Here is a 23,830-nt window from a genome sequence, read left to right on the forward strand (position 1 = left end):
CTCCAGCTTTGTATCTGAGCCAGAAGGCGTCAGTCTCACCTGTTTTGACCTCAAATAGATCAAACTATCCACTCTATCAAAAACTGCTGTTCAAGGAAAGTGATTAACAAATGAAGTCTTAGCTTTTTAATATATTAGTCAATGTATTATTTTATTAATATGCAAGTAAACATAAAAACTGGTGAAAAAAGAGTCACTCACAATCAGAATATGAGTTCAAAAAAACAAATAATTTTTCACTTTATGGATGTTAATGGCTGATTTTGAAACACCAAAACTGCCCTCATCTCTCTCCACTTTCAGGTGTAAAGCTGCCCGACTCATTTTCCATTTAGCCAGCAAAAAGCTTGACAAGCCACTAGTTTATCACCTTGCTGTGAGCCTCCCGTCAGTTTGACACAGTTTTAACGCTACTCAGAGAAATGGCACCACGCTGCTTTTACAGAGTGCCTTTGAGAGAAGAGTTGTATGTTCAGAAGAGCAATATAAAAAAAGGACTTGTGAAGGGACCTGTGGAGGAAACCTCGTCCAGGTAGGACCAAGCCATGATACTGTCAGTCACAGTGATGCATTACTTCCACGGCAAGCAGCCTCATTAGAAGAAGAGGCTATTTTGGGGAGGGATTCCTGTGGTGGTACAGAACTGTAACATCACAGATAGCTTTCTCAGAGAGGAAAAATGTGTTAACAGAAAGACTTCTACTAAAGAGAGACAAATGGTTTTGTCCAGAAAATAAAATCCAACTGGGCTCTATGTTTAAAGCACATGAGACTCGGATTACTTGAGCTGAACTTGGCACTTTGCACCCAGAGTCGGATTTTTGGAGAAGTGATTTTGCAAAACTGAGCCTTCATGGATCTTCAGCTCCAAAAGTCACGTTCCCTCCCTGTCTTTAGGCATGCACTGAAAAGAACAGATGAAATTCCCTGTGTATGATCTCATCCCTCTTCATAACAATAATGGATGCTACGGAGAGGGAAGAGATACCTGTGTTTTGCCAGGGTAAAAGAGAAGGGCTTCCAGACCTTGCAGGCTTCTGTCCCCAAGACACACAGTGATGATTGTAGAATAATGAAAGTGTCTCTAAGGATCCGGAAACAGCATTTAGTGAAGCGGTGACCTTTAGAAGTGGCCAGGCTTCAGACAGAAAACCATGTTCTCAAAGCTAACTTGAAAGCCAGGCTTTTGTTACTAGCGTAGGAACATGCCCAGAGCAGCTCAAAAAACACCATATAAAGTATTTCTTCTTAGAGCACCAGCATCAAAATCCTGAGGCAGAAAGCAAGTTCATATTGTCTAAAGTGGTTCACAGTGCACCCATAAGACATAGATCTTGCTATGCAATAAGAACTATGAATAAAGTGGGCATTTCAAAGAAGCAAGGGTTGGACCAATTTAGAGACCTGGAAAAAATATTTCTGAATTGTTCTAAGCCTGAACTAACACAAAAAATTACAACTAAAGTGGAAGTGCCTTTTAAATAAGTTTTGGCATGAGTTTTCATTACTTTTTTTGGGTACTTTGTCTGCTCTTCCTTCTATTAACTCTGATGATTTGACTTTAATATAATCTATTCTGACCCTCTATCATCTTTTCCATTCCTCAGACATTTTAATTTGGACCCCCTAATGCAATCCCCAAATGTTTCTTGGAAAAGGGATTACAGTGATGATAAAAGACATGGTAAGATATGAGATCTTTCTCTTAATCTTTGCAGATAGATTTGACTATCACAGATGCTCGGAACAGACTTCAGAGGCAGAAGCGAGGCATTCTGTCTCTTCTCAAATAGAAAGTGTTCCCCTTTCAGACACACAGCTCAAGTTAGCTGACTTTTTCCTCTTCTGAAAGCATTTCCCCCCTTCCAATCCTTTTACCTTGTTTTTAAAAGTAACTTATTTCCACACTGTTAGGTAACAAAAGGCAACTGGAAATAACATCAGCAGTTACTTAGAATGTTTTCATGAGGCATAAAGGGCAAATATGTTGGCCTTTTAAGTTTGAGGTTTGGAATATCCCATCAACATATCACGAAGGCATGACAACAGTAGCACAGTCACATTGGGAAAAGGGAAGGGTGCTTGCTCTCAGTTAGGAGATCCAAATGGTCTTGTTTGTGCTGTACAGTACCCTGGTGCAAACTGAACAATTTCAAATTAAGGTCAAAAAATACTTGAGACAAGGTCTTCAGATATATAATGCTTAATGGACAGCGTATGTAAAGTCTTTAAGAGGTGACTATCAGAACTTTCTATTTAGGAATACTACAATAAACCAGAGAAGTCCTTTCCTCCTGTCAGTGCACTCTGAAGAGCCGATGGTTTCTCCCTTTGCTTGCACTAGGATGCTCTTACTCCTTCATTCCACTTACTGGGACGATACTTCTGTTGTCCTCATTCAACTCAAAACTTGGACAGAGGATGCCACAGGTCTAACAGTCGGTCACATATGTTTAATTGCTAATATCCATGCTGCAAAGCAACAGTTTATGCACAAGAGTCCTTTCCACAAAACACAAGACTTCAAGAAGGGCTCTCAGCATCTCACACACTCACATGTAGTGACAGTACAGACAAAATCGTTCTGGTCACTAAACTGAGCAGCAATATATTCTTTTGCTTACCATCCTAGACTGAGGGCTAATGAAAAATGCCAGTCTGAAAAGAAGTGCGATTTCTAACCTTCTGCCACAAAAAAACACCTCAGTGTGCTGTGACTACTCTCACAGCAGATGGTCTGGTAGCAAAGAGCAAGAAAAGTGGTTCCTGCCCAGTCTGACTGTATCTAAGAACTGTTTAGGACACTGCTCTATTTATTCTTAGCTTCATAGGCCTCTTAATGCTTACCTACCAGCATTGCCATCTTTCAAGACACCGTACATAGAGATAAGGCATTCTGCATCTGAGTACTGGCTCAGTTATTACTTGCTGTCCTCTATATTTAGATGTATTTTACATGTTTGCTGGCTTTGTTTCCACACACTACTATCCTTGTCAGAGATAAGGAAGGAAAATTGCAGGCATAGCAATGGCTCTGCAGCCAGCTCCACTAACATGCTGCTAACTGCTCCACAGTCAAACCTTAGGCATGATATTTGGAGTTACTAACTGCTTGCAACTCACAGTGAGCTGGAAAGAAAAAATGAGCTACACATTCACCTGGTTTGTTTTTATCATGAATCAAAATATTGATTTTTTCTTTTAAACATGATGTTTCTACTAGAAATAGAATACATCTATAAACTTATATTAAGAAATTTAAAGGGACCTGGTTTTTAAGTACCTTTAAATTGCATGGTTTGTCTAAGATCACAAGCTTTTGCCCCTACAGGAAAATCTGGCTAGATAAGATCCAAGGAGGATCTCGACTTCAGTCTTATGCCAAGGGCTCAATGAGATACTTAAAAGACTTGTGTTTTGGTTGTAAAAATAAAAAATCAAAATAAAAAATAAACCCTAGAGTGCTCAGCCCCAGCTACATTCCATTTTTTGTCTCACCCTGTTTTTCCTTATTTATCTGTATTTCTTATAACCAAGAACCATCTAGGTTTCCTTCAACATCACTGACACGTAGCCTGTAAATAATCTGAGCCATTAATGTACAACTGTACTCAGCTGCAGGTGAAGTGGGAATTACTATTTGTCTCACAGCTCTTCTGTTACTTAGAAAGGGACTCTACAAAAGCATTTTACCACTTGCAGAGGAAACCCAACTGTCCAACTCCTTAAAACTCGATCTAGTGTGTCATTTTCTGTTTTCAGACCTGAACCGTGTCTTTCATTATACTAAAGGTTTCCTTTCCCATTAATCTTGTTGAGCAGTTCTCTCTAAGCTCTGCTGCTCACAATTTGTGATTCCTTATTGTTGAGCATCCATCACATGTTAAAATTGTTTCTAAGCACCCCATTACTCACATATTTAGCCATGTCAAAGAAAGGCCTCCATGTAGCTCCAAAAGCACTTCAGAATTCCCTTCTTCCCCCTCCCCCCATTAAAAAGGTAAAAAAAAAAAAATGGACAAAAGCAGACAGCATCTTACTTGAACTTAACAGGGAGGTAGATTTCCTTACACAATGTTAGGAGGAGCAAGGCAAAAGAAAAAAAGAGAGGCAACTATAAAGTGTAGCACACAGAGTTAACAATGCATTAACTGATATCACAAGGTTCAGCTGAGCAAGAACCCAGCACTGGGTCCTCTGGGTAAATTCTTCAGTGCCAACAGGAGAACTTCCTGCATTGACCCTGTATGGAAAATACCAAAAGTTTCCTCTCTTGCATATTGTGATTTACATAACTGGACATGTCATTTTAGGACTTTGAAAGTATCAGAGCTTTTTCCTGCTCAACCTGAGCTTCAGTTTGGTTCTGGGACTATCTCCATAAACAGTCACAACATATATACATACAGCTATGTCCTGATGAGATCAAGGAAACTTCTGAAAATAATAACCCTTGAAAATGGGGTAACTAAAGAAGTTTCACAGATTTAAGAACTCCCATTAGTGGGATAAGCCTCGGAGGAAGCTGTGCAGCTCTTCTCTAAATAGCATCTCCAAAAATTTGAATTCGAATACTTATTATTAGAAGGATCAATTGCTCTCCAGGGACTATCCACTAATGTACTCCCTTTCCCAGCACAGGATTACTGCAGCTCATTCATTCACTCGTCAGAACTCTGCAGTTGCATAAACAGATTCTGTAAACAAAATCTTTTCACCAGCAAAATCCCACTGTGCTAGCAACATTAAGGGGCAAGCATATGAACACCCTGCAGAGAAGCAGAGGCAGCTACTTCATTGATATTTCTTTTTCCTCTTCTAGTTGATACTGCTTTACAATTGATGTTAAAAAAAAAAGTATTACACCCCAATGCATTAAGTCCCCATACAGACTGGCTGCTGAAGGCTAAGTATCAGTTATAATTATCCATAAAGTGTTATTGAATCAGATCTTAAAATTTAATGCTGCCTTGTTTCAGGAGATAAAGGGCAGTAAGGCTGGCAAAGCAGAGAAGGAAACACCGGGCTTTTCATCAACCTTCACGTGATTTAAAACTATAACAACAAGGGAGACTGAGCACTTCGAATGTTATCCAAAATCCAGTCAGTTGGCCTTGACACAATCCAGGGGCACAAATGGATACTCAGAGGAATATCTGTGGACTTGATACCACCACACAGATGGAAGATGCAACTCTTCTTGAGCTCAGGACTAGCAAATGCTACCCTTTTAAGACACCCTGCTGTACCTCTGGTTGTAATCTGCAATTAGTAGGCAAACCATCCTAACACTGAAGGGCTTCTCTAAACCACAATCTCCCACCACCTATTTGGGCCAGTGCAGTGCACACAGCATCTTGATCACCTTCAAAAATAGCCATTTGCCCTTACAGTCCCCCTGTTAATATAACTCCCCATCTGCACAGCAGGTCCTCTGAGAGAAGGCACCAGGCGGCTGGTTAATGGAGCACAAAGGCTGCCCTAACGCTTGCAGCTAATGAACACTGATCTCCTCCCTGCCCACAAACAGTTTATTCAACTTTCTGCAATCACAATTATCAACAATCCAGAGCCCCCTTCCCCTTCCTGTAGTAAAATACTGCAACAGCCTGAGGCCATTTTTCATCTCTCCAAAGTGCTGTGAGGAGAAAGAAGATTACAGCAGGAGAGCTGTCAAAGACTGAAACAAACTGGTGTGCACCCTCACCTCACCAAAAAGCCATAGCGCTTGCCAGCAAGAGCCCTTCGCTCCTGTGTAAAGCAAGTCCCACCTCCTCCCTTCCTTGGCTACTCACAATACTAATCTCAAGCAAACCCCGATTACACTTTCCATCTCCATAAGGCACCTGTTTTGCAACACAACCATTAAACTTTGAAGCTTTAGGGAATACTACATTTTTCAAATATAAAAAGCACTCCAAGGAACTCACGAAGAAGGGTAATAGGAAATACTTGCAGTGAGACCTCATCTGAATTGCCTACACATAGATAAGGCCACAAATTTCCTTCCCTTAAAGATTTTGTTAACCTTTTGCAGATGGAAGGAGTTTACTGATTGAGAACTAGATGAGGTCAGTGCAACAATTATGTTCTGAATCCTCTTCAAACATGCCTTTGGCACAATGTAAAAAAAAATTAAAAAAAATTGATAAACTGAATTTTTACTTAAACCTAGTCTTTTAACAGAATAATTAACCTCTAACAACTACTCTGGCCTCCTCTCCAGCTTTGAAAAGTAATCCCTTCTCATTAGTTTCAAGTTTAATTAGCACCAATAATGAAATGTCCTCCACAAAGAGCCACTGCATCATGTTCTCTAATGGTAACATGCTGTCCTACAAACGGGAAGGCCACACGGCAATTTCTGAAGACAGGTAGAGGCTCAGCAGATCACAGGTGATCGCAAAAATAAAATGTAAACTGAAATGTAGTAAGTGTGGAACATGACGAAAACAAACATGCCACCACCAAAAACGATTTCCTTGAAAGAAAAACATTGCGAACACAGTTTGGAGCAGACAGGGCTCCAAAGCAGCTTTGCCAATAATTGCTACAGTATTTCCAGTAAGTTATCAAGCCTCTCAAATCTAATTTATTGATCTTTCCTGGCCTTTTGGCTGAAGCAGAGGAAGACATCACTATGTAGTATATTCTATATGGGAAAATTGTTCTCAGCACTTACAGTCTAACATAAACAAACGCTGCTTTTTCCATTTCTGTCTCCTGTGATCTCTCTGTAAAACAGATATAATGCTTAGTATTGTCACCAGGATGACAAGGCTTAAAGTACTTTGAGAATCTAAGATGGAAGAAGCTGTAAAAAGCCCAGACGCTCTGACACAGCTGATAGCCTGTTACCTAATGGGGCAGTAGAAACAGCAGGCAAATGCCAACATACATATTGAAATTAAAAGTCTGCTGCAAGTTGCAGAGCTTTGAAGATTACCAGAGATTTCTGACAGGTGAAATCAGAGGTGTTCAGCTCTATGCCACAGGCACTACAGCAAGTACATTCATGAAGCCACATATGCTCTCAAAACTGAGCTAGAAATCTCCAAATGACATAAGAGTGCTGGAAAGTCCATGACATGGAAAAAAAAGTTCCCAAATGTCCATTTGTGCACATCACTGAGTACATACACAGACTGATAGTACCTCTTCCTAACAGACTTCAAGAAATACATGCTGCAAGAACCCAGACATGGCTATGCCTAACCATGTTCCCACCCCCACTGCTGCAGTGTCCCTTCTTTTCCCCACACTCGTGAGGCATTCTCTTTTCTTCACCTCACGGTCTTGCACAGAGCCATCGTGCCTCCCTTTACCCAGCTCATAACTCAGAGATAGACTCACAGCTTTCTTCCAAGACACAGCATTATGAAAGGCAGCGAGAAGGGGAGAAGCTTCCAGAAGGACCCCACACCTCTTCCTTCACAGCACGCTGCTACAGGGCAAATTCGAGTCCAAGCCACTCCAGCACATACGTTTGTTCTGACAGGAAAAGTCATTCTCCTGTCTCAGTGTGAGCAATGGATAGCTGCCTACAGACTTCTTAAATTTGTAAAGTAAACAGCAGAGCTGCTAGAGGCAAGTTTACGGAAGAAATAGCCCTTATTTCTAGAAAGGCCTAGATGAAAGGTTCCTTCCCAGTACCTTGATTTTGCCATTTTTCCTGTCATCCAAGAAGAAATAGGCAGACCACTGAAGCTATAAACAACCTCAAGTCCCACATTCCCTGTTAATTTCTCATACTTTAAATAGAAAATCATAAACAACAGACCTTCTCCCGCCATCTCCATGATGTTCTCCCTTCTCAGAGCAGACAACACGCAGCCCCCTCGGCAGCCTGGCGGCCAGCTGCACCAGCACCTGCAGCTCTTCAGCGCACAAGGAGATGGTGCTCAGCTGCAGGCATTAAACATCCCCTGGCCCAGCTGGCCACCACAAGAGGAACCACAGCCCAACCCATTCCTCCTCATGTTTTGTAGGTCTACAAGTAACCCTGGCCAAAGCCGCAGAAAGTAAAATCTCAAAATGCTAGCAAATCTAAATTTGACCCCTTGGCTTTCAGACAGGATGGTGCTTTAACAGGTGAAGGCATTGCTCATAATTTTTTTTACAAAACCACAAATTCAGTCTATTGTAAAATCAAATAAATCTGTTGCCATTTTTAAGTTTGGTAAGTTTGTTATCCAGGATAGCAAGGGAATAGCAGTCCTATGATTAGCACTGCAGACATCAAAATAAATCTACGTGGTAGGCTGTTCTAGCATTGTCCTTAGAAATCCCAGAGTTCAAAATGCATCTTATGTCTTTATTGAGGTTCTTAGAAAGTAAAAGTAATAGTGATCTGCCAAAAAATAGCATCTTCCACCAACGGAGTCCAAAAGCAGTCAAAACTACCCCTGTTGTGCAAAGGAGGTAGCAGCTACAAGAAGTATTTCATGTCACACGGCAAGTCAATGGCAGAAGTGTCGATATACAACCCTTCTTCTGATTCTGCCTCCTCATGTGATTCCCTCCTCCTTCCCACTCACTCTGTGCCACATTCACCAATGGAAGACCCAATATTGCAGGACAGCTGAGTTGGAAGTTAAAGCAGAATTTGATTGCTGCGACCACTCTTTGTAAAACACTGAAGTTCTTGGGCAAGAGAAAAAAGAAATGCAAAATGTTAACCGATACGCTATTTTCACACCACAGTGATCACTTTGCATTCAGTACCTATTTTTCCGTGCTTGATTGAATCTTTGTACAATAGTTCCCCATTTTCTTTAGAATGCCTATTGTTAGAAAATAGCCTGGACTCCATTTGCAGCAGGCCACCAGCTCTTTTTCTTGGCTACAGCGGGAACAATTCAACCACATCACAGATCCTATAGGACCAACAAGTGCAGATGATTCTCCTTTACTATGACTGACACAGTTTATAGCTCCTGAAAGCAGAGATATATAAGTCCTATCTGTGCTGTCACAGTGCATTGCTGAGTAGCCATGCTCATGCAGGGTAGTGACAACCATGAAGTTACTTGGCTGCTTCAGTCATAAATCACAAGCTCATGTAAACTAGACTTCAGTCTCAAAATGTGTTTCTTGCCTAAATATTTAAACACATAAATAACTTCCAGCCATTTCAGCTTGCCATTTTAAGCTTTCTGACATTCATTGTTCAGAAGAAAAAGAAAGGTCAGGCTTATCAAATCTGCATTTATACCTCCATGACATTTTTCTCCAACCAAATTTTTCTGAATTTGAAGAGCAAGAGAAATATAGCACATTTCATAACGGACCTTTCTTGAATTAGCACTGTGGTCCCGGCAGCCACATTGAGGAAACAGATGCTATGGTTGGAGGAAAGAAAGAGGTAAGAAAAGCAAGCAACGTAGATTGTTGATTGCCGTTAGGTATGTCGCTTGTGACAAAAACTAGATGTCCCCTAGTCTCAGGGCTTCAGTGTCTGGGTAACCCAAGTGGTTACTTTTATCAGATATTTAAAAAAAGGAGATGTCCAGGTACAGCACTGTATTTGCTGCTGCTTGCAAAGAAAATTTGAAGTTGGATTCCCAAAACAGCACCACCCCAAATGAGTTAGAAATATAGTGAAAAAGTGATATTTTCTTTACCATGACAGGGCTCAACTAAATAAATTGTAAAATTTAACGATGCTAAATGCTGCTAATCTTCCCTCACTTTCTCTACTTTTTTTGACTAATTCACAAACGTTATCACAAACACAGATTATATTTCCTATCATATAGTGTTTTTATGAGATGTGCAGTGAATGAAATGATGAGATTATGTTTGAATACAATCGTCAGACAGCGCAAAACCACCTCTGATTTTGAAGTATGCTCCTGCATTTATATAATAAAGCACTAAAATTTGCTAGTGCACTCCTTTGCTGTAGGTATTAATTCCCTGTTTTTAAGAATGGGGAAATAAAAGCACAGCAAGATTGGAGAAAATATCTTTGTAAAATCTACTATAAATTTTCATCCACATAAAACAATTAACATAATAAACAGATACTTGTGTCCCTTTTGGTGTTCATTTACTGATCTTTTACTGGATAAACTTGTGAATAAGAACTTTTCTAAAAACAATGAGCCGTGCCTAAACGTAAATGATATTTGCAGGAAAAGAAAAATGGAAATCATAAAAACACAGTGCTGTAATCCTGACTCCCATCAAAGCGCAGCAAAACCACATGGCGCTGCTTCACCTTGGATGGACCAAGTCCATGTTTCTGGAGAGCACCAGAGACTGCTGTTCCGAAGGGAAGTGCCACAGACCTGAAATTTAGGGCAGCAAAGACTGGGACAGATGCTCCTAAGCATGCTTAGGGTTCACTATGATTTGGTAACTGTCACGCAGTACTCTGGTGCCTTTTGACTACCTAAGGGTAGAAAAAGAAAGCCGCAGTTTGCATTAATTCATGTCTGGAGTAAACTCAAGTGCAAATCCAGCTTGATCTTGAACCTGCACTGGTAAAGCTGGCCTACGAGCCTAGGCAAAGCACAAATCCAAAGCAGAAAAGAAAATGATTTGCACTAAAATGTAAGCGTTTCAGAAGCCCTATTGCAATGATTCAGTCTGAATCACTGAATTTTGCCTCCAACTTATCAGAAGAGGAAGATCAGACCTCACCTCAAATACAGGCAAGGAGGAGAGAAAAACAGACAGCAGAAAGCTTTCAGAAGACTGAAGTCTTTCACATTTTTCTGCTCTTTATTGCACAATTCCAAACTTTGTTCTTTGGAGGCAGAAAAAAAAAGGGGGGGGGGGGGGAGGGGGAGGGAGAGGGATGGGAAGGGGGAGGAATAGAAAAACTTGCCCAAAAGCTCTGAAATATGTGGAAAAAAATCTGGGGACTTTCCTACAGTCTGATTCCAGCTTGGAGCTCCAGTTTTCATTTTCAAAATGTCCACTTTCAGAAACACATTTTCATCTAGTCTGAAGTTCTTTCTAATCTTAGGTAAAGGGTTCCTCCTGCAAATAAGTTCAGGTGTATGGTAGCACTACCCTAAAGATGAAAAGCCTAATTGCCTCAGCATTATAATAGCAGTGGTATGTAGTGCATGTAGACAGTTTCAGGGAGAGTATGTGTGGCAAGTTAATATGATTTTAGATGAAGACCACAGTGCAGAAGTAATATTTCCCCTAGCTGGAGGATGAGGAGTTATACACTGCCATTTAAAAAAAAATGTAATTGGATTGTTAAATCTATTTCATGAATGAAAGTACTTTGACCTTTACAGGGAGGAATGACTCATTTTCATCACTGTATGCCCCTTTTAACATACACTTCCCACATTTGCATACGTAAGTAGCAATTAGGTCTCAAGGAGAGTTATTTTATGGCCATTTTAGCTTATTAAGCTTCCCAAGTAAACTAAGAAGAAACATTTAGTAACACTCGTGGCCTAGGTTCCCTGCAGTAAGTCATTTGGTTACCTGTGATGTTAACATGAAAGAACACAAGCACCTGTGCAGGGCTAGGCTACCAGGGCTCCAGATCACTATGGAGACCTTGCAAGTGCAGAGCATTTTGCTTGGACTAACCCAAGCCGATGCCTATCCAACATCCCACTACCTGTGGGATGAGTCACACAAGGGACAGTCAGTGCTGAGTCCTTTAGCTGACAGTTTCAGTATAGGAATGTTTAGGATTTTTATCGAAGAAAGCTCAAGAGCCTGTCCAGAGCCTACTCAACCAAAGACCTACTGTGGGTTGACATCAGAAAGCAAATCCCGTAAGACCAAAACAAAAACTGGCCAGGACTCTTCTGACAAAAAGGTTTGCTAGCAGATCGGTTTCCCATGGGAACGTACTGATTTTGATTAAATTGATTTTGGAAAGTTTTCCTTGGAGGTAGGACAGAATTTCCAATCAAAACCAAAGGCAATGACAGGAAAGTCACTGGCAATTTAATAGGTGGGAGGCTCACCCAGCTATTGGGACATCTGCAGCGCTGTGACCCTCTCTGAGCTCACCCCCCAGCTGTGCTTTAACCCAGCAGGCAGCTAAGCACCACACAGCCACTCGCTCACCCTCCTGCCCCCCACACTCTGTGGGATGGTGGGGAGAACTGAAAAAAAAGAGAAGGCTTGTGGGTTGAGATAAAGACCGTTTATTAGGACAGAAAATAAAGGAAAATAATAATAAGAAGGAGAATATTATTACCAGTAATTGTGTACAAACAAGTGATGCACAATGCAATTGCTCACCACCCGCTGACCGATCTCCAGCCTATCCCCAAGCAGCCGGCCCCCCCCAGCCTGGACAGCTACCCCTATATATTGCTTAGCACGATGCCAGATGGGATGGAATACCCCTTTGGCCCCTTTGGGTCTGTCCTCTCCCAGCTCCTGCTGCACCCCCAGCCTGCCCGCTGGCAGGATGGAGCAAGAGGCTGAAAAGTCCTTGGCTTGGTGTAAGCACTGCTCTGCAACAACTAAACCATCAGGGTGTTATCAACATTATTCTCAACCTAAATCCAAAACACAGCACCATACCAGCTACTAGGAGGAAAACTAATTCTATCCTAGCCAAAACCAGGACACCTCCCTTCCCGTGCATTAATTTGATTTTTGCTCCAGAGAAGCACTGTGGGAAGAAAGAGAAACCAATATTAGTTCAATAAGCATTTCCAAGAGAGGAAAACTCTCTCTTACCTAATTTTGAAAAGGCCGACCTGACACAGAAGTGGTAGATGGGCTGGGGACCACAGCTCCTGCAAAAGGAAGCTTTTTCTTGCAGGATGCTGCATTACATGAAGATAAGTGTGCAAGAGAAATCTGGCATTGAGAGTATTTGCAGGAGAGCACTGTAGAAATTCCTGTGAACTTTGTCTATTAAACAACAGCACTCCAGTAAGAGTCTTTTACTAATCGTTCAGTAACACACTGAGACAAATTGCTTTATGCTTTGTGCAGAAATGCTGTTAGAATAAGAATGGGTTCACTCCAGTTAAATATCTCTGAGCAAGTATCAGAGACAGTAACAGTTAAAGAGAATAAAATATTATTTACAGGACTCTTTTGTAACCCTAAACTCAAGGGGAATTCAGCTTCTTGAGTTTTTTTCTCATCCTAAATTATATTTCAATCTCCATTCACATGGAGGATAATTTTGTGAAAAAAAAAAATAAACAAGGTAATTGCTTTTTTTTTTTTCCCTAAGAAATACTGCAATCCCCTGTAATAGAGAGAGAGAGAGCGCTAAGTATGTCAGCGTAAGTAAAGCCTCTTTACGTTATTGATGGGAGGATTGTGTTGTTTGAAATCCATTTCCAATTAGCTTAAGCAATGAAGGAAAGGCTCAGTTGCCTTAGGAAAGGCTTTAGTTAAGTCCTATACAAATTAGCTGCAATAGTGTTAATAATTACTGGAATCTGCACACTTATGGGCTAGTGGATGCTGTTCATGCTGTTACCACTGTGTCAGCATATTCTGTTGTCAGCGGGGCTATCTATATGGCACAAATTTAACTATGGCAGTGACACATGGTGTTCACGTAAGCAGCACCTTCACAAAGCAGAAAGAATGGATTTTCAGTCTTCAACACCCCCATGCCACAAATCTAGTGCAAAGTCATACAATAGTATAAATACACAAAGGTTTTGTTGCTAACCAGGTGTCAGACAATTTGACAGTGCCACAACTTTTGTGTTTTAGTCTTGGTGCAGAATTCTGCAGGAAACTATGACTTCTGCAGGAAATAATGAACAGCTGCTAGGAGAAGTAATTGCTGTGAAGTAGGTAGATGCAGTCCATATTCCTTCTGCTCCTCCTGTTCCTGCATCCCCTATGACTGCCTTTGCATGACTGTATTGCAGTAGAAACAGCAGAGCCTTGTCTGCAACATGGTTTTACAGTGGTATAGGTAACCTCTGTTATCTCTCAGCAAAAACATGCATTTCTTCCCAACAGTGAAGACAATAACCAGAGCCTGGGGGGTTACTGATGAACTTTGGTTAAAGCTCCATCTGTGTTGTTACAAGACCACAGCACCTGTTAGTTCATAAGGATACCCTTCTCCCAAGCTAAAAAAAAAAAATTAAAAAAAAAAAAAATCACACCTTTTCCCTCAAAAAAGACAAATGTATGCCCTCCAGCTCCCTTATTGCTAAAAGCACTAGGGTTGTGGTGGCATTGAAAGCTAAGGCTCTATTTTCACCACCAAAGATGGAGATCTTTGAAGCAAAATGACTGCTACTCACAATAAATTCCCCAAAGAGAAAAAACAGCAGGCGAGTTTTGGTGTCTGTATTTTTTTATTATTGTTTACTGTACCATAGCAAGGCAAGATCTACTGAAGGTAGGGAGCATTGGCCTCACCCAGACAACTTATGGCAGGTGACACCTCTGCCTTTCCCTGCCAAAATGAGCACAGAAAAAGCTAACCCAGGCATGTCACTTTTTGTCTGAAGTATAAGACTGGTTCACATAGAGCCTGCTCTAACAGCCTGCTTTGATTTTTGCTTCAGGGAATAAAGAATGAGATGGGTTCAATTTGCAGTTATTCAAATTGCTGATGGATCTTCTCAGCTGAGTATCAAAAATCGGTTGTTCCAACTTAGTATTCATAGCCCAGCACTGAATTGTCTCACCTCTTGTGAGTTTACTTCTGTTTACTCTGTGGACCATTAAGTAGGCAGCTACTCGGGGACACACCATTGACTTCTACACAGCTTCGTAAAAGCTACTTAACTCACTGTGACAAATTATTTGGTCCTGCAGACCTCTAGGTATTACAATCTTTTATTGGGACAGCCTGAATCAGAGCTTGTGTTGAAGGTGCAATGCATGCACAGAATGGAAATCCTCCTTGATCATTGGCCCAAATTAGAGACTTCACTTGATGTAATGGAGCTGCCCCATACCCTGACTGCAAATCACTACCACCTGGAATCAAAAATCTATGCCAGGGTTTCTCTTCAGAGAGGTGTCAGTGATACACGAGCCTTCACAGATAAACAACTTCTTGTCATACTGTAGCTGAGATAGTTTCTACCCCTTTTAAAACCATAGAGGATATTCAAACACTATCTCAGTTCCAGCTTGTTATGGTTTAACCCGGCAGACAGCTGAACGCCAGCCATTCACTCACTCCCCCACAGTGGGATAGGGGAGAAAACTGGAAAGTGCAGGAATGTATGGGTTAGATAACTATGGTTTAATAAGAATAGGAAAAGGAAATAATAACTAAAAAAAAAAAAAAAAGAAACATAAAGAATAAACAAATCAAGTGATGCACAACAGTCCCCAGGCAACAGCAGCCCCCTCAGCCAGCTCCCCCAGTTTCATTGCTCACCATGATGCCATGTCATACGGAATGCCCCTTTGGCCAGGCATTAGGACACAGCTACATGAAACTCACCAGAAAACCTTTTTCTTCCATGTCTCCCTGTCACCCATTACGTTTTATGCTTATAGAAGAGTAATAATATTGATAGCAATGCCAAATAGTATTACTGCATGTTTGATGGTCAATCTCAGCTGTAGAAATGTTTCTGTTTGCTGAGGTCTGCCTGCGCATCACCTTGGAAATCACTTGCAGCGCTCTGAGTAAAAAATATCACCTTAAAAAGGGAAGTTTCAGACAACCTGACCTTGCTGTCCTTAGACTAATGACACTTTCACCTCCGGGTCTGGATTGCGGTTGCCTGGCACAACGGACTGCTTGTACCGCATAAAACCCCCTCGGCGCTTTCTAAGCAGCCCTCCCGGCCCCGCAGCCCCCTCCGTACGTTTCAGAGCGGCAAAGCGCAGCGAGGACGAGCCGTACGGGCACACCGCGGCTGCTCGGGGTGGGGTGGGGTGGGGGGGGGGCGGACACTGCGCCTCCCTCTCCCGCGGGGCTCAGGGTGAGCGGCACGGCGGGGCCGGACACGCGTGGCGCTGCGGGGCACGATGCAGTGCATGCAACGCAGGGCTCACCTGCCGCCGAGACGTGGAAGAGGAGGCGGGGGCGGGCGGCGCGGATGGCCGCCGAGAGCCCCCGCTCGCTGCCCGGCGCTACCCCGCGGCGCTCGGGCATCACCCGCACCCGGAGCCGCCCGGAGCCGGCGCGGAGCCACCAGGCGAAGAGCTCGGTGACGTTGAACTCCAGCTGGGCCCCGCCGGAGCCCGGCGGCGGCTCGGCGGCGCAGCCGTCCCGCAGGCTGCCCTCGCCCACCTCCAGCACCAGCTGCTTGGCTCTCCGCAGCCGCCGCCCGGCTCCGGGGGACCCTCCGGGGGAGGCGAGCGGCGAGGCCGGGGGCTGCCCTCCTCGGGCGGCTCGGAGCAGGGGGGCGCAGTCCAGCAGCAGGCGGCCCCGCGCCGCGGCGCGCCCGGGCGGCCCCAGCGGCAGCAGCTCCCGCACGTAGGTGCGGAACAGCGAGGGCACGACGAAGTCCACCGCCAGGTTCCTCCTCTGCAGCCGCGAGAGCCCGGGGCTCTCCCGCGGCCCCGCCGCCTCGGGGGCCAGGCTGAGGGCGAGGCTGGCGGCGGCCAGCAGGCGGGCCAGCAGCCCGCTGCTCGCCATCACCGCCCGGCGGCGCCCCCGCCGTGCCCGGAGCTCACGGAGCGGCCGTGCCCGGGCTGCCCGCGGTGCCCGCGCCGCCGCCGCCGCCGCGCGAGCTTTGCCGGCTCCAACTACCCGCCACAACGCGGGCATTACCCGGCGGGCGCTGACATCACGCCCGAGCCTGCCCGCCGGCAGCCAATGGCGGCCCCGGCAGCTGGCATTATGCAAATGAGCGGGGGCGGGGCGCGGGAAGGCTCATTGAGAAAAAAATGGCCGGGCGGCGCGCCGCGCCCCGCGGGGGTCCCCAGGTGCCGGCCCCGAGCGCTGGGGGCTGCGGGGTTTTGGGGCTCCCGTCCCGCCTCCTCCGCGTCCCCGCAGGCAGTGATGGGCAGAGCGGTTCGTTTTTCTCCCTGCCTTCCCCCTCTCTCCCGTTCCTTTCTTACCTCCTTAAAAACCGAGGTCCCCAGAGCGAGCCTTTCCTCGGTAGGGAAAAAAAAATAATAATTAAAAGGAGAGAAGTGCAGAGGAAAAAAATCCTCCAGCACAAGGCATTTTAAAGAACGGAACTGAATTGTTCCATTTCAGCATGCAAACAACAGCTTTAAGAATGGTTCGTGCACCCATTTCCTTTTTTAAACCTATAATAAACAATGTGAAATCACTGTAATTACATTAGTGCTCTAGCTAATCATAACTCATTCATATTTCTGGAAGTTGCCCACACGAATTAATGACTTATTATTATCTCTTTAGTTTGATCCTCAGTGCAGGTATATTTTTATAATCCAGGTACTTGAACTATATAATCATTAGAGTGCAATTATTCTGTCAAGCAGTTATTCTTTTGCTTATATCAAATTAACGTTAATACACAGATATTCTGGAGCAGAACCCCAGTGTAATTCTTCCATAATTGTAGTGCTAAAGAATGTAATTGCAGGCACAATCCTAGACAAGAAACAAGATCTTTTCAGTACAGAAGAGCTGAAGAAGGTACTTCAGGGCAATCATCGCAGGAATAGTTCTGTACTGCACTTCATACCACAAAGCACTGCTGTGCCATATTCAGCCTCGTACAGGTGTGCTAATTCAGAGCCCATCCGGGATGACAGTGTTGTCCCAACTCACACTAATGGGCTGTGTACATGCCTTCTCTTCTCCACAGCTCTTCTTGTTTTAAAATTCATTAGATCCACTTGCTCAATATGCAAACCTACTTCATTCACTTCTAAGTTTTAGTAAAACTTTGGGGTTTGAGCTTCCTTTTCTTAGTTGAGCAAGATGAATGGAAAAATACTGGAATAGACAGAAGTGTTCTGCAACACAAAATCCAATACAGAAGTACTTTAAATTAAGATGTATACTTCTATTCTTTTGACTATTCTTATTAGAAAATGTTAAATGGACTGAATTCACCATGGTCTTTGCATTCAGCCTCTTGTTTTAGTCAAGGGGATAGTCACATTAACACGTACATTCATGGACTGAGAACTAAGTCCTGCCTTCTTCACCAAATTATTTTGGACTGTCATCTTCCTCTGTCTGAGTATCGTATTCTAGCGAGTCTCTCGCAAGAGGGATGAAAATTAGTGTAGAAAACATCGTGTTAGGCACAAAAAAAGTTCTAAAAATCTCTTTAAATAGTTTATTGTAAGCTATTTTCCTGCTTTCACAGATCTGATTTCCATCATATGAAACTGCTACCGTAGAACTTGTGTAGTTTTCACTTCTTAGTATTTTCCCCTCAGATTCAACCAGTTTGCACCTAACGCTTAGCTCATTTCAGTGAACGGAACGTCTCTCATTGACTTGAACAGACCACACAGGACACAGTTCAGGTTTTAACTCAGCTGCTAGAAACAGTAATTGGATTGATTCCTTTATCCCCAACATCCTGCTGAAATAGGCCATACCTGTCATGGCAGCTAGCAGACCGTTATTTAACAGTCCCAAGGAAATCAGGTAACACAAAAGTATGTAGATTTTTCCACTGTATTACCTTGTTTTATTGCCGTGAAACACAAGAAGGTTAGCGCTGAAAGCTAAAATGAAGAGGCATCTTTATTAATAGACATTAAATGAAATAGAAACAGATGTTAATACATTGGAAGAGAAAAAGTGAAAATAGCCCCATTAATGAACAGAGGCAAAGAAATCAATGAGGGATCTCCCGTGGTTGTGTTGCTGGGCTGCCTTTTATCTTCCTTTCTAAATTCTCTCTTTAAATTAAGAGTGGAAATTTGGGAAAAAGTAAAAGTCTGGTCAATACAACTGCTAATGAGGGACAGGTAAGAAAATACTTTGTGCAATTCTGTGATAGGCTGGGATTGGCCCTGGACAATATGCATCCCAGTTTTTTAATTTAGCTAATGAATTGACAATGTCACTGGCAATTAATTTTGAAAAGCAGAAGAAATCCAAGGATGTCTCAAAGGATGAGGGTGGGGGGAGATTAAATGCAGTACTAGTCTTTGCAGTGGAGAAAAAAAGTCACATTGGTAGGTGTCTAAATTTCAGCACCAGCAAAACAGAAAAAGAGAAGACAGGGTACTTCAGTGGAAGCATAGCAGTGTGCAGACGGAGGGTGTTAGACCCCCAGAAGGCATATTCTTCCAAGGGAAGACTTGCAAATCTCAAACACTGCACATTTGTGCCAGGATAATGGTATTAATTGTTGGGGTTCAAACTGAAACTGTGTAGACATTGGAAAAGACACGGAAAAAGTAGTATATCCACATTCTAGTAAACCTTTGCCAGAACTTCATGTGAAATATTAGTAGGGTGATACTAGAGCTGGGTAATATCATGTGGCCTCAAAATTAATCAGAGGAATTGGAAAACTGCATTAGCATTGGAAAATGCAGTAGCATGAGTGGAAGATGGGTATATAATAGACTGAGGTAGAATAAGCAATTGCTTTGTTTTAACCTTTCTGCTAATACTGATAATGTAAACAGTACCGACTCTTCAGGCAACACTGCCTTGGAAAGGCTTCGCTCAGAAAAAAATGGAGCATCATAATTTGAACAGGACCATTAAAGTGTCAGAAAAGCACAAGGAGAGAAATATCGTTGAGGAGCTAAGCCAACTACCAACAAGGAAATGGCATTTAAGAACAGTGTGTTTCAGCTAGACTCTAGGAAGAAGTAGCTACTACTGAGTATAAGCACTCCTGTGAAGACACTGTTTATCCGTCCCTCCTACCACAGAGTCCCCATCCGAGTCATTGGTTTTCTTTACTCAGGGCATGTATTAGATCTAAGGTGTAGTGGCAAGGTCACAGAACAAAGTATCTGTACACAACAAACTTTTCAAAGAGGGCGATGAGGACTGGGACTGGTTTGGGACACGTCAGGACAGCAGGACGAACCAGCAGTGGAATATAGCAATGTACATCTTGTTTGGGATTGTCTGAGAGCAGACCTATGGAGGAGCAGCATAGTCCCTCTCTGGGGTCTTGCTGCTTAAGCCTGCTGAGCTGAACTGAATGAGAGATGTGTTAGACCAACAGAATCCAATCAATGGCCCAACCTTCACTTAAATAGACCTTTCCTCACTAGGTTTTGGCAGAACAATTGTTCATCAGTTTGCATCTGATTTATGACAGGCATAGACCGATGTCCTTACTCTCTGCCTTGCCACCCACAGTCCCAAGCTCTTTCATCCAGAGTTTGTAATTGAGGGGCCAGATATGACACCATATAAATCTCAACTGTATTGCCTTAGCGAAGCTACTTTGCATTTACTCTAATGAGACAGAAAGTAGATTCTGACTTCTGCTCATTACTTTGTAGTTACTCTGCCTCCTTGAGACAAAGGCAGTGAATCAACAATGCCCATTCTTCCATTCCCTGCTCCACATAAGCTACCTGCCCTTTGGCTGTTGAGTGTTTCTTAACTAGCCTTTCATTTACTGAGATAAAGCATAACAGCCTCTTTTATTACATTCTTTTTTTTTTCTTCTCCCTCATCCCGTCAATTAGTGTTTGCATTTTAACAGAGATCCTGCCTGAAACCATTCTGGCTGCTAATGTCACAATTAGTGTTTCTTTCTCTTGGACCAATTATAGGTGATAATGTTACTATTTGACAGCGTTTGTGTCCTAATTGAGAGCCTGATTGCAAATCGGGTGCTCAATTCCACCCAAACTGCTGCTTTTTCAGAGGGTTTCCCCTAGTCACAGCTTTTTACACGTCCCTGGAATTATACACGGAAAATACAAGTAGATGAGTCATCACTCGTATGAAATATTTTCTCACCTTCATCCAGATTCATCTCTCATCTTTTATTGAATACTCAAAGCATTTTTTCTTATTTGGAGAGAATTTTTATCAAGGAAAGAACATGCCACAGATATGAGGAGTATGGAGCAGGATGGAGCTCCTGAATGACAAGTTTAATCCATCACTTAATGCCCACACTGTCAAGTGTCAGCCATGAACCCCCGATGGTTAATATCAACCAACGGCAGGGTGCATCAATACAACAGCTTTGCCCATTAAGTTAAACAAACAAATCAATGCTGAAGATGTGTCAGGTTATAAAATGGGAAAAAACACCCTATAAAGAAGGTTCTGGGATAAAAATAGAGTAAGATGAATTACTGTGTTTATAATAGGGGAAAATGCCATTCTCAATTTGAAAGAAATGAAAGAAAGAAAAAGAGGGAGGGAGGGAGGGAGGGAAGGAAGGAAGGAAGGAAGGAAGGAAGGAAGGAAGGAAGGAAGGAAGGAAGGAAGGAAGGAAGGAAAAGAAATCTGGCCCCGTCTTTCTTTTGGTGCTATATAAAATGGCACAGGGACATTTGACTGCATTACCTCTCCTGTAATTCTGCTTGCCTCACCTTGCATTAATGCAGGAGTCCGCTTTTAAATCTACAGCAGAATTTATGTCTATTAGGAGGCTGGTGTGCACAACAGAGGTTATAAAGCATATGGAAGAGAGCATAAGAACAGAGTAGGGTGGAAGCTGGTACTCATCATGTTTGTGAAACCTGCATTGTGGTTTTCATACCACGTAGTATCAAACACATCACCAATTAAATGTGATTTCTTCCCTGATCACCTGAATGAGCAATATACAGACACAAATATGCACTTGACTTGCTTCAGTGCCCTTAAATGAACTGTGCTCACAGAGGGAAAAGTCCAATTTTTCAGCATTTGAAGTGATGGTTAAAACTTCAAACACAGTCAAGCTAGCTACAACATTCCTGTTTCACAGATACCAAGAGACCTTGCAGAGGGACTCTGTACCTGGGAAGCAATTTCTCCAGGAGAGCTCAACTGACCCCATTAATTCAATAGAGCTATACCAGGAAGGCAAGAACATTTCAGTATAGTGTAATGTACCCAGTGTTAAGCCTGGTCCTATACTGACTGATACAAACCACAGTTCCCAGAAACAAAACCTCACTGAAAAGATGTTGGTGTGGATTGATTTAACACAGGCAAGAGCTCTCGCTGCCCAGATATTCATTACACAGCTTCCAGCTGGGTCTTGGCTTCCCTTAAATATATTTACCTGAATAGACAGCAGAACCAATAATGTTTTGGACATGGGTTCACTGTCTCTGAACCTTACAGAGGAAGAGCAACCTGTAACTCAGTTTATCTGAGTCCCCAGGTCTACTTACTTCTAATCAGTTTTCAGCTCAAAGGATTGTCCTTGTAGGTGCTTTGGACTTACAATTCACTTCTTCAGGATTTTAGTTAAACATACAGCTAAAATATACAGAAATGCTTACACAACGATCTATAAGCACAATCACTTTTTACTTTAGAGGTTGATCTGTGCAAGGAAATAATAAAATATTTTGTATATTTTTCTGACTCTATTTCCTTACTAGAGGAAATATCCTTACTAGAAAATAGTCAGAGATGTCATAGGTTCTCAGGCTTTGAGGTTTTCAGAAATCCTTGTGCCTTGTCCTCCAGTACACAGAACCTGTCTCCCTTGTGTAGCCACATCCCCACTCCCTACCTCTAAAGATGGATGCACTGCCTCCTTCTTTCTTGTCTGAACTTCACATGCCTGAAATCCTTCTGAGTTTTGTCCAGGTTGTCATGCTGTATGGCTTTCAAGGCTCCTGCTGATACGTAGTCTTTCTGAATCACCTGTCTGGGACTTCTCTACTCTTTGAACGCTAGACTCTGTAGCCAAGCTACACCTGAATGCATTTCACATAAAACCCAAGCATTAGGGTTTTTGCTGCTTCAGAGCATCAACCAGACTCCTTCCTTAATACATAGGCATATTCCCCAAACTGTTGCTGTGAATAAAATGATCCAGGTCTGCTTTCTAGGCTTGTGGCTTGGCTTTTGAATCAGCTTCTGAATTCCTTATAGGCAGTTAACGCCCTTAAATCTCATTCTCTGGAAATGGAACAAGTTCACTGAGGTCCTTGGATTATCATGTTAGAATCATAGGTCACATTTTATCTTATTGCAAATTGAGTGGAAATGACCTTTCCTGAGATGTGTATTGTGACCGTAAATTCAGGCAGGTGTATACATCTGATCATTTCGTATAATTTTCATTGGGTTATCACAGAACCATGATTTTTCCCATTTTCAGAGTAAAAAATAGTCACAGCTATTCACCTCCTGTCTGTGAGGTTAATTTAGTGCTGAGTCAAGCATTGCAAGAGAAATAAAAAAGAGCAAGTGCATATGCAAGAGACTTTAGGGAGTGGATTTTGCAGTCCACTGGTAAGCTGATATTTAGGGCTGAGAGCAGCATCAGCAAACTACCTAATGAAGATGAACCCACTGCACTTAGGGGATGCTTTTCCTCATTAATTTCCTAAAGTAATAATACTTCCCCAAAACTCAATGACTGCCTGAGAGTGAATGGCTGTAAGGTCTCCTGCAGCTGTTGCAGGGGGCTGAATGTCAGGAATTCCAGCGGGGAGCAGCGGGGATATTGCCTTGCTGTGTGCTAAGTCAATCAAATATCCATTTGCCTTTGTTCTGAACTTTTCAGGTTGGATAAAAAGGACAATAATGCTTAACTGCAGAAGGCTTTCTTTCATGTATAAAAATATAACGCTACTGCAGGCACCTTTGGAACGTGTTTGTGATACTTGGTAGTGATTGCAGTGCCTAACTTTAAGTGGGGAAATGTTCTCTGGGGTCCTAATTTTTGTACACAAAGGACTAATGCCTCTCCCATCAGCTTCAAGAGATTGTTGCTTAGCATCTCAAAGGTCTGACTCTGTACTCCCAGATGTTGCTAATGTCACCTTTAGTCATGCTGCCAATCACATTTTTTTTTTTTTACTGAAAAAGTGGAATGACCTCATAACAGATGTCGTATTT

At 42.7% G+C, this 23,830-nt stretch overlaps 1 protein-coding gene across 4 annotated transcripts in view; it reads right to left on the reverse strand.

Moving 5' to 3' along the window:
* The window catches only part of ALK (ALK receptor tyrosine kinase), a 284,889-nt gene extending 268,224 nt beyond the window's left edge, over nt 1-16,665 (reverse strand). For 2 of the 4 annotated variants that reach the window (XM_068675869.1, XM_068675867.1), the window contains exon 1: nt 15,943-16,664. In XM_068675869.1, coding sequence (XP_068531970.1) covers nt 15,943-16,660 — 718 coding nt within the window. In that variant the 5' untranslated portion in view covers nt 16,661-16,664. Of the gene's footprint in view, nt 1-7,780; nt 7,923-15,942 lie in introns of those variants that run through there. The other 2 variants (XM_068675868.1, XM_068675870.1) reach the window with 2 other exon arrangements.
* Nucleotides 16,666-23,830: the final 7,165 nt, after the last annotated feature.

This window comes from Anas acuta, chromosome 3 (assembly GCF_963932015.1).
Source record: "Anas acuta chromosome 3, bAnaAcu1.1, whole genome shotgun sequence".
In the NCBI taxonomy this organism is placed as follows: domain Eukaryota; kingdom Metazoa; phylum Chordata; class Aves; order Anseriformes; family Anatidae; genus Anas; species Anas acuta.